Source organism: Carex rostrata, chromosome 12, assembly GCF_964058835.1.
Source record: "Carex rostrata chromosome 12, lpCarRost1.2, whole genome shotgun sequence".
NCBI classification, from domain to species: domain Eukaryota; kingdom Viridiplantae; phylum Streptophyta; class Magnoliopsida; order Poales; family Cyperaceae; genus Carex; species Carex rostrata.
Window position 1 is genome coordinate 7,599,587 of NC_135929.1, and position 10,728 is coordinate 7,610,314.

Genomic DNA, 10,728 nt, shown 5'->3' on the forward strand with positions numbered 1-10,728 from the left:
CTGTATTCATCAAATGAATTTAAGTACATTTTTTCTCTACAAATATATACTATTTTTCTTCATTTTTTGTATCACATTAAATCTACCTAAAACTGAATTCTCATTTGTGATCAATTTGTTGGATGAATGACTAAATAAGTTTTAAATCACACCAAATTTGCCAAGAAGTTTACCAAATGATTGAGAATAAATATATGAAGTTCTACCAATGTAGCATCAAGTATGCAGGGCTTTTACAACTGGTTTAGGTTCAAATAGGCCCAGTTTCGGCCCATTTTAGAGAGAATTCAACAAGGGAATTTGGAACAAATATTTTGATCTTTAAATTTTGAGAATTCGAATATCTCATTGTTGTATAGAAAATGTGTCATATGTCATTAGCATGAAAACATTTAACGGATTTCAATCGAAAATAAAATAAAATGCTATGTAACATGTCATGAATTGATAATTAATTCCGATTAGATTCAAGTTTCAACATATCAACTTGTTTTATTGTTGCATTAACCCTTATACATACAAATACACATATTTTTGGGTGAAAATTTACAAAAATTGATGTTTTGTATTATAATCTCAAATGTATTTTTGATGTGTCTGATAACTCAAATTCTTTTGATGTGGAATGTTAGATTCTTGTACTATTTTATTACTGAACCCGGCATCATTATTAAAAGAAATCAGGTACTGTTACAAAAGCTTTATCCTCTTAATTATTTAACAGTAAAGAAAAGGAAAGAGAGAAATAATATAATGGTCTTACTGATCAAATTTAAGAACCTGATCGCAGCAACTTCTCACTGTTGTATATATTATTTTTGGTTCTTTCTTCCTCTTAAAATTCTAGCATATTCTGCGAAATATAGAATGCTCTCGGTTAGGGATTAAATTCTAGCAACAATGAATAGTTGGAACCATGAGCTCTACAATGAACTTACATTCAAAGAAAAAGGAAGGTGGTGGTTATTTTTCTGTGTACTACATTGAGAAATTAGTCTTTATTGATACAGTAAGGAGCATATATATATTCACATAATTATTCTCTAGTTGCTATTTTAGTAGTAAATGGGAAAAAGGAATAGAGTAAAAATGTTGCAGGGTGCAATTTGTAAAAGTGCACCAGTTTTGCTATTTGTCTCCATATGGGGTAATCTCCAACAGTCATGCTGAATTCTTAAAAACAAAAAAAATCCAAAAGAGGTATATCATGAATTAAAAATTCAGGTAAATAGACGTCTGGAATAAATAAAACAAATTAAATTACAACTAGATAACCAAAAATATAAAATTAACCGAAATTAAAGCACCTCTGCCAGTATAAATTAAAGCCCAACCAGAATTCAAATTCAAGACAGTAAAACATAAACTATACTCAATTAAGACAATAGAGAGTACAATGCGGGGAAAAGGAAAAGAACAACAACAACAAAAAAAAACTAATACCAATGTACCAGTTCAGCACTAATACTGTCACAAGGGCTGCACAAAAAATTTGTAGTTCGTGATTCGATTTGATTATAATTATACAAAAGTTCATAAAAAGTTTGATTCGAAATAGTTCGAAATTAATTCAAACCAAATTCAAATTGAATCTGGTTCGTTCAAAATAGGTTCGCAAACTATTCTAATTCGAATTTCAAAGTAATGTCAATCGTTGATTTTCGCTGATGACTTAAAAGTTAAAACATAAGGCTGCCCAACCATAAGTCATAACTTGTAAGTCGTAACCCTCGCTCTCAGTTCTAAAATTCTAGACGACTTTCACCTCTCGCTTTCGGCGATTACGATCATTCTTTTTTGTCATAAAAAAGTTCGTAAAATATTCATATGTAAATCCCTTGTAATACTTTGATAAATATAGTATTGCTTTTGACAACATGCTTCAGACATAATTAAAACCATGTGAAAACAACACAGCTAGGATATTTAGTTCCAACAAAAATAATCAATACAAGCAAACCAATGAAAATGACTTCATTTAGCAGGACTATGCAAGTCGTAGTTACGAGCTTACCAGCTGAATGCTTTATAATCCGAATTCGGATCCTCCCCAGTATTGGACAAAGGAATATTTTAGAATTAGTAGATTTGGACCGTTCTTTTAAGTTTGCACGAATCTTAAAGGGGACCCCCGACAGTTAAAGAGGTACCAGATTGAGTTAGACCCGGCTGGGAGTTGATCTGGACCGTAAGGTGTGCCCCACTCTCAAATACCTGAAAGGATACTTGTCCTTATAATCCATCAACTTCTTGAATGCTTTATTATCCACCTCCGAATGGAGATTTTTGAAAATTGCATATCGGCAATTACCATCAGCATTACGTGGTAGCTTTGATCCTGCATCTCTCATCCTCCTTTTCTGAAATATGTTAGAAGACTCATCGATTAATACTCTGGTTTAAGAGCTAAGGTAAGAAAGGTGAAAATGAAATCAAGTACCTGATTTGTTGAGTATTAGAGGTATAGAGAAATCAAGTATAGGTGAAAATGAATCAAGTACCCGATTTCATTTTCTCTTATAGGTGCAATCTTACCACATCAGCAACTTCAAAAGATTATTCTCATCAAAGAATTTTCACCCGTTCATATGATAGCACATATAATGAAATTCTAGACATATAGGTTACAAAAATAAAAAATAAAAATTTATGCACCTCATGAAACAATTTCAGTGATTCCAGAACAGGGCAATTATGGAGCATCCTGATGATAGCTTCAAAATTACGATTGTGAAAGCAAAGGGTCACATCCAAGTGCTTCAAATTAGAAAGTTTCGGCACATCTTTTTCTGGTTCCATCAAGATAGGAATTGGGTACTTTACATGCTGTAAAAATTACACACATGTCAAGAATATCCAAGTAAAGCATCAGCCTACAATTGTACCGTACATTACCGAGAAATAACATAAAGCTGTCAAACCAGGGTCAGATGCATATCTGACATATCATGACAAAACCACCTTATTTTTTTTTTAAAAGCGGTTAATTGATAGGTTCGGACACACAAATCAAAACAATTTGAAGATCAACTCACACCGGAGGTGCACAGAGTAAACATAAATGACATGTGCAAAAACAATAATAATTAAGAGAGGTAAAGTTTATTACCCTCCTCTCTTTTGCATGCAGTCTTAGCTCTTCCACATGTGAGATCCAATTCAGCAGTCCGTCAACAACACTGACATCTCCCCAATCAAGATCGTAAAGATTAATGACAGCTTTTCTCAACAAAGGAACATCTCCATGGATGCGAGACATAATTTGAATGTTCTGTTGAGTTTCCAAATGAAGTGACTCCAATGAAGGAAGAGATAACACCACATCATGAGGTTGTCGATAACTAAAGCTAATAATCAGTTTGAGTTTTTTTAATGTCTTGGAATATAAGCTGAGCCCATTACTATCCTTCATATCAAGATGTAAATCTTCCAAGCAACACAATTGAGAGAAAAGTGGGTTGAATTCTGCCAAGTTAGTCCAACACAATCCAAGGGAAAGGCTTCTCAGGCAGGTTAAAGTGATTTTAGAAGGAAACTTAAATGTTGGATAGTCCCCAGAAGATACGCGATTAAGCGAGAGGCACCTCAAAGAGGTCATGGTTAAGATAATGGGGAGGAATTTTGAGAAATCTGCATACCAGCAACATTCAATGGTGAGGTGGCGCAACTCAAGGCAGCGGGCCTTGGTAAGTAAGGAACAAAGAAATGAGGCATTTCGTTGAGCACAACAGGAGATTTCGAGGCGTAAGATGTGGAGGGGGTGGTTGGGATTGCGACAGAGTAGCGCACGTTCAGCCATGGCAACGAAGTTGTCTTTCTCAGGTTGGGAGTAAGGAAGATCTTCGCTGATGAACGCAAGAGAAGGAGAGGCCTCCCAGAGGTGGCGGAAGGAGCGGCAGAGAACGGAAGTGCGAGCGGCAATGTGAGTGGGGAGGAATGAGAGGATTGTGACAAGCAATTCGTAGGGGAGATTGGATAGACAGTAGATTTGGTTTGAATTTGTTTTGGAGTTCGCCATGGCAGCGGCCTTGGTGGGAAAAGGATTGTCTGGAAGAACGAAGGGGAAGAGGGTTTTGAAGAAAAGCACGAACTGCGCGCTAATTTGAGAATCAAGTTTTTACTTTGTAGGTTTGCCCGCTCGAGTACATGTACCTGAGGAAAAATATAATGAATGAATCTTTCGCATGATTGATATAGTCAGAGACTGATTTAGAATTTTTATTAAGATAGGATAAGAATATAGCGGGTGAATCACTCGCACGATTGATATAGTCAGGGATGAATTTATAATTTTTATTAAGATAGAATAGAAATATATTTCATAATAAGTAATATAAAAAGAGTAAGACTTGAGTACTATGAATAACATAAGTCTATCTGTGCTACGGTCTCAAAAACCTATTGTATAAACTTCAAACTTTGATTTAAGTAACTCAGTAAATTGATTATATAATGAATTTGTAGAATACTAAATTTTATCATTTTTAAAAAATTTTTACTATTTTTTATTATTTATGAAAGATGGCGAAAAATAACTCAAAAAAATACCAATATTTTAGGCCATTTTTATGATTGCTAAAAAAAAATCCAAAAATAATAAAAACTAGTATTCTACAAGTTCATTATATAATTAATTTAATGAGCTACTTAAATCGAAAATTGAAATTTATACAATAATTTTTTTTAACCGTAGCACAAATGTCTTATGCTATCCATAATACCCAAGCCTTACTCATGTAAAAATACTTGCCAACATACTCATTTCTATTTCTATGTTTGGTTTGGCTCTCTTCGTTTTATGGGCTGGTCTATCCCAATTAATTAAAAAAACTTTCGCGTAATCCAAACAATTTTTAAAATATTAAAACTTTAAGTTAACCAAAAATAGGTGAAAGATGGCTTTCTGGTGATTCATTGGCATCAGACAATAATAAATTAAGAAGATAAATGGTCCAATTTATTATAGTTCTTACAAACAGCACAGAGATTGAGATTTCTTTAAATTATATTCTATTCAACATTTAATGAGCTTTGAACTGAATGATAAAATGAAAAAAAAAATATGCTCCTAGACATTTTAATCTAAGTAGAAGAACATTTTAATCCACAAATGAGTATAACAAAATGGTCCCAGATGAATCCTAACTTTTTAAAATCTAAGCAAACACTTTCGTGTAGATAGCCAAATGAGTAAAGAATTAATATTAACATGTCACCTCGAACTCGAAGGCAAATGAGCAATCAAAGATAAAAGAAATTCATCAGCCATGGAACCTCCAATTAAAGCCTTTTAGCTGAGACGCAAAGACACTCCCGCAGGAACCATGTAGTTCCTCGAAGCGCCAAATCGAAGGAAATGGCATGCGGAGAAGAAGAAAGGGTTTGCGCGAGGAGAGAGGAACTGGAAGGGGGATGTATTCAGTGAAAAATAGATAATTAGTGTGATTTGTGAATGGGGAGTGTCATTATTTCGACCGTCCGATCAGAATCCAAGCCAATCTGGCCCCGTAAAATGCACGGGGCACCCTCTTTAATATCGGACGGTCCGGATTGATCACGCATTGACACAAAGTTTAAGTTAATGCAGAGGATAAGAATTCTATTATTTCGGTACCTTTAGTTAAAGATCGAACTAATCGTGCTTTAGTTATAGATCAATTAGCAATGTGAATGTAAATATATATATCATTTTAGTGGAAAAAGAATCTGTATTCATCAAATTAATTTAAGTACATTTTTTTCTCTACCAATATATACGATTTTACTTCATTTCTCGTATGACATTTAATACCTAAAATTGAATTCTTATTTGTGATCAATTTGTTGGATGAATGACTGAATAGGTTTTAAATCACATCAAATTTGCCAAGTTTGCAACAAATGTTTTGATCTTTGAATTTTGCGAATTCGAATATCTCATTGTTGTATATACAAATTTTCATATGTCACTAGCATGACCTTTTTTGAAGGATTTCAATAGACAAAATAAAATAAAATACATGTCAATTGTCATGAATATATAAAGTTAACACAATTTAACAATTTTGTTTATTAATAGAAATCAAGTTAATGTCTTCTAAAAAATAAAATGCATGTCAAGTGTCTTTTATTGACAGAAAAAGTGTTTAAATTAAATTGTTCGTGTGCAGTGCAAACATTTTGTCCGACAGCCAATTGATGCATGCCAACTCGACTAGTTTGCCTGATCCGTCGACTATCCACCGCGAATTAGTCGATAATTGTGCAGTCGCCATAGAAATGTATAGGCTGAGCATCAAGGGAAGAAGGACAAAAAAGGGTTTCATGTTTGCAATTTCTGATGTGCATTGTAGAAAGAATAAGAGTAATTGATAGGGGATTAATTCTGAACTCTGTCATTTTCATTTTGCTTCATTTTGAGAACGTTGAAGCTTAAAAGTTTTCTAGCATTTGAGTTTGGGGAATGGAGTAATGTTATCCTTCTTTTTTCTGGATTAATTTGCAACCAGAAAAGATTTTTTTTTTTTTTTAGAAGTAAAGCTAATGAGATCAATGCTGTTCTGCTACTTCACATTTTGTAGGAACGAATGTTTTCATAAGCATAAAAAGGTAGATGTTTTCATGTTATAGTGGACTAGAAGCATAACAGGATCAATTGGGTTTGCCAGAGAATTACAATGACAAAAAAAAATATATATATATATATATATATAAATACAGCCTCATTGTGTTACAAATTATGCTCACGAAATAAGTAAAAACATATTGTACAACCACCAATTTGAGCAATGCAACATTATAATTATACAAATTTCAAATCCTAAGACCAAGTGAAAGTAATTTCGATAGCCATCTTCCAAAAAATGGTAATTCTATGTTGGAATCACCACTTGTAAGATTTCTATTACTCAAAATAATCTTAAACCATTGGCTCTCAGGATTACATGTCCCATTTTCACTCAAACACTTGCACCTGTTTGTAATTATGGTACCATCAGAACCAACATCCAAACACAGTAAGGTACCATCTTTGTGGAGTTTAGATGAGATGTGCATGCTGGAGTTGGATAGAAGCTTCCACTTGGAATTAGGTTTAGAGCAATCTGTACCAATTTTTGCATAATTCCCCACATTCACTGATTGTAAGCAGTAGCTTGTGCCTTTAACCACTAATTTACCATCTGATGTATAGTTCCAGGCCCTCGAGTCAGCACATGAACCCAATTGGAGCGACTTGGATGAAGAATCCATTACAACACAGAGACCCGTTAAGGGGTGAAAGATTAAATTATATGGCTTCTTGTTGGATAGCCCTGGTCCTGCAGAAAACAATTACTGTGGTTATAGAAATTCCAAAAAATTAAAAATCAGTTGTTAAAATACCATCAAGCAAAAGTTGCAAAAGTAATTATATCTATGTTTTACAGCTATCTATACCCACAGATTGAAATTTGCATATAACGGGCATTCAGGAAAGCCCATGAGATTTTCTTCTGTAATTTAGTCTAAGAAATTAGTGCTCGGTTAAATTTTAGAACCTTGTAGTGGAGATTGCAGAGCAGAAATTCTCTTGACAAAACTAGGGTTTCTGGCCTTGCACCAGTCCCAAGTTAACAATCCATATGACTCATCATAAGCAACCTGCCCTTCTCTGAGATAATAATTCCCTTGTAGGGCCCACAAAGCCCAGTCAAGATCCCACTCAGCAGTGATACTCATAAAGCAAGTGAGGTATCGGTTGTCAGCCAAATGAGTTCCAGATTGGTCAAATCCAAACTCAGAAAGAAATAACGGCCACCCCTGTTCAAGCAAGAAGCCAGCTCTTAATAGTGTAGATTTCACAACTGATGCACAAACATTGTTTGGGTTTCCATTCTCCCAATCACCGCCGTCAGAGAACCCATACCAATGGAGCTCATAGACTAATTTATTTGTAAAGGATAAGGTGGGTTGCTTTAATTGAAGAAAACTTAGGTCCTTGTCATAGTCTAGGCCAGATAGGATCACAAGGAGGTTTGGGTTTGCCGAATGCACCACCTCTGCACCCTCCTGCATGTACCTAATAGGGTAAAAGAATAAATGATGTCACCTCCCTTTTTTCTTGTGCCAACCGGGAACCAAAATCACCATGTGATTTGCAGTTTGGTACCAACTTAAACACAAATTCGTTAGGAATCAAATAGTCAAGTTTATATGAAACTCGATGGGCCATTTGGCCATTTATGCTTGGCTTGAAATTGATTTTGGCAGTTTATATGCAGAAACAAGAAACATATATGTATATTTTAGTTTGAAAAATTGCCCCCAGAATTTATGACTAAGATGCCATTGTACAAAGGTGAGTATCAATTACAGTACCTGTACCACAAGGTAAGATTTTGGTTTGGCCCCCGGAGCTCATTTCTAAGGCTCATTCCAACCACATTGGGTGTACTGTTAAACATAGTAGCTATAATTTTGAGACCGCTAAGCCATTCATCAATGTCAAAATACTTGTCTCCGAAAAAGCCATCTCCATCATACCGGCTACAGCACCAACTGGGCTTGCTTAATTGGTTGTCAAGTATCAGCATTAGGTTACTTCTAGCCAGAGCAGCGACCACTTCCTGATACAAATTTTAGTAAGTCAGCACAACAAATGATTATAATATCAGATATTGCCTCCTACAAGAAGTGGCGTAGATTTGAGTTAGGGGTGGGCAAAAAGTTTCGGGTTACCGGGTCAGTGGACAAAATTAACTTGTACACTTGAATTATTTTAATCAATCTCACCAAATAATAAATCAGATTTAAACAAAAATCAAGAAAAACATTAACACTCAACAATTTTAGTCAATTATCAGTGGCAATTTGCAATTAATTTATTTGATTGGATTGCAATATTGAATTGTCAAAAGACAGGGGTAGGCAATATAATTTCCAGGAGTAGGCAGGTCAATATATTTATACTACTTTATACCCGATTTAAAAAATTTCAGGGGTAGGCAATGGTGGCTCCACCATTACCTAAAAGGCTACTAGTGACACAAAACGTAAAAACCAGCATGGCAGCATAGAACACAACTATAATAAAAGGCTCAAATCATAAACTGACCTGATAAACCTGGATAAGGCTCAAATCAAGAAGTTTGGGGTTATTGACACTAACTCCTGCAACTGATTCATACAACCCAAGCTGCACCAGTGATTCGCGCAGAGTGATTGATCCGACTGAGGCATTAGTCACCATCTGCACAGCCCAGGTGTACCGTACACAGTTAAACCCTAGATCAGCCACCTTCTTGGCCACGAAATCGATCGGCTGCTTACTCAAACCCTCAGCCGCCACCGGCTCGAGGTGAGCTGCCCAATTGACGCACGCCAGCTTGACTCGCTGCCCGGTGGAATCCACAATCCATCGTGAATTTGTGGAGAGCGGGAAGGAGGGGGCTGAGATGGAATAGGTATAGGGTAGGAGGGAGAGGAGGAATAGAGGAAGGAATAGTGGAGACATTAATGGGGTGGAATTGGGTTAGTGCAGGGTTTAGGGGAATTATTTGGGAAGAGGAGTAGAGAGAGTGGAATTGAGGAGTTCACGCTTCGCCATGGTGGTAGAGGACACGGACACGGCAAGTTTTGCGGCGCGGTGGAACTTGGAAGCAAGAAGTGGTTGGTGGGTTGATCACTTGATTGCTTTGTTGGAGTAATGAGCTTAGAAATGTAATCTGATCTTAATTTTTTAGGATCTTTTAATCGAGTTCATATAACCTAAGGTAACAGAATATTTGTGTTTAGATCCGGACCGTCCGATCATTTATGTTTAGATCTAGACCGTCTGATCAGAATCCGCACGACTAATAAAGGGGTCCGATCTATTCCACTTTGACTTGGTTCGGATTCTGAAATATTCTGTTACCTCAGAGGATATGAACTCCTTTTAATCTTATCTGGTCTGAAGAGTTCCAACTGTAGTCAACGCTAGTGTAAAAAAAACGTGTCGTGCTGTGACTAATAATATGTGACTTTGACCTCGTATCGTACTGTGCCGTGATCAAGTGAACAGTGATCCATGTTGTGACCAAAATGTTAAGGGGTGGTCACGGCACACGAATCACGCTGTGACTCGCGTGCCGTGTCCAAACGTAACTGGTCACGTTTCTCCCGTTTAACTATTTTTTCATAATTTAATTTAGTTTCAAGATTCACCATTTGATTAAGACCTAACGGTCCTAATTACATGTGACTTTCGTGATTGCGTATCGTGCTGTGCCGTGATCGGATCTTTCGCGTGCCGTGACCAAAATGTCAAGGGGTGATCACGGCACGCGACACGTGAATCACGGCACACGGCATGCGAGTCACGCGGAACAGTAACACATGCCGTACCGTTCTGTGACGGAGCCAGCTCTGCCGTGCCATTTTTCCCACACTAGTGAACGCTCACATCAATGGATCCGTATCCTCAGGTACTGACTCAACACAATTGAAATGGACAGTCAAGATTTACTCTCAGTCGGTGCTTACTATGGCGCAGGGGGCAGTATTATTTGTGTTTTGAGATTCGTGTTAAGTTAAAAAAAAATTTGAACCGTTCGATTTAATTGTACTCAGTCTGATAACCTGAGATGATGTAAATTCCGCATCAATACCATTATACAGTTCAATTTTAATCAGATTAGCGGTTTGAGGAAATGAAATTTAGAAAATTTTCATCACTCCGATAAATCATATATCAAACCTGATTTGATTTAGAAATTTATAAGTCACTCC

General features: G+C 36.1%; 2 protein-coding genes across 2 annotated transcripts; both read right to left on the minus strand.

Moving 5' to 3' along the window:
• Positions 1-1,871: 1,871 nt before the first annotated feature.
• LOC144563544 (uncharacterized) lies at positions 1,872-3,597 on the minus strand. The gene is made up of 3 exons (XM_078313040.1): positions 3,110-3,597; positions 2,656-2,826; positions 1,872-2,360 (listed from the first exon to the last, which is right to left on the minus strand). The coding sequence occupies exons 1-3, from the start codon at positions 3,410-3,412 to the stop codon at positions 2,160-2,162; spliced, it is 675 nt and encodes a 224-aa protein (XP_078169166.1). The 5' UTR covers positions 3,413-3,597; the 3' UTR covers positions 1,872-2,159.
• Positions 3,598-6,657: 3,060 nt separating this feature from the next.
• On the minus strand, positions 6,658-9,687 carry LOC144563039 (glycosyl hydrolase 5 family protein-like). The gene is made up of 4 exons (XM_078312408.1): positions 9,074-9,687; positions 8,338-8,585; positions 7,518-8,038; positions 6,658-7,298 (listed from the first exon to the last, which is right to left on the minus strand). Exons 1-4 carry the CDS (start codon positions 9,470-9,472, stop codon positions 6,793-6,795), a joined length of 1,674 nt encoding a protein of 557 aa, XP_078168534.1. The 5' UTR covers positions 9,473-9,687; the 3' UTR covers positions 6,658-6,792.
• Between the last annotated feature and the right edge of the window lie 1,041 nt (positions 9,688-10,728).

Coding starts and splice junctions, on each gene's coding strand:
- LOC144563039 (XM_078312408.1), bottom strand. CDS start 9,472: ATGTCTCCACTATTCCTTCCTCTATTCCTCCTCTCCCTCCTACCCTAT. Junction 8,039..8,337: donor AATCTTACCTTGTGGTACAG/GTACTGTAATTG, acceptor TTACCCTATTAG/GTACATGCAGGAGGGTGCAG. Junction 7,299..7,517: donor TCTGCAATCTCCACTACAAG/GTTCTAAAATTT, acceptor TGTTTTCTGCAG/GACCAGGGCTATCCAACAAG.
- LOC144563544 (XM_078313040.1), bottom strand. CDS start 3,412: ATGAAGGATAGTAATGGGCTCAGCTTATATTCCAAGACATTAAAAAAA. Junction 2,827..3,109: donor TGCATGCAAAAGAGAGGAGG/GTAATAAACTTT, acceptor TAATTTTTACAG/CATGTAAAGTACCCAATTCC. Junction 2,361..2,655: donor CACTGAAATTGTTTCATGAG/GTGCATAAATTT, acceptor AACATATTTCAG/AAAAGGAGGATGAGAGATGC.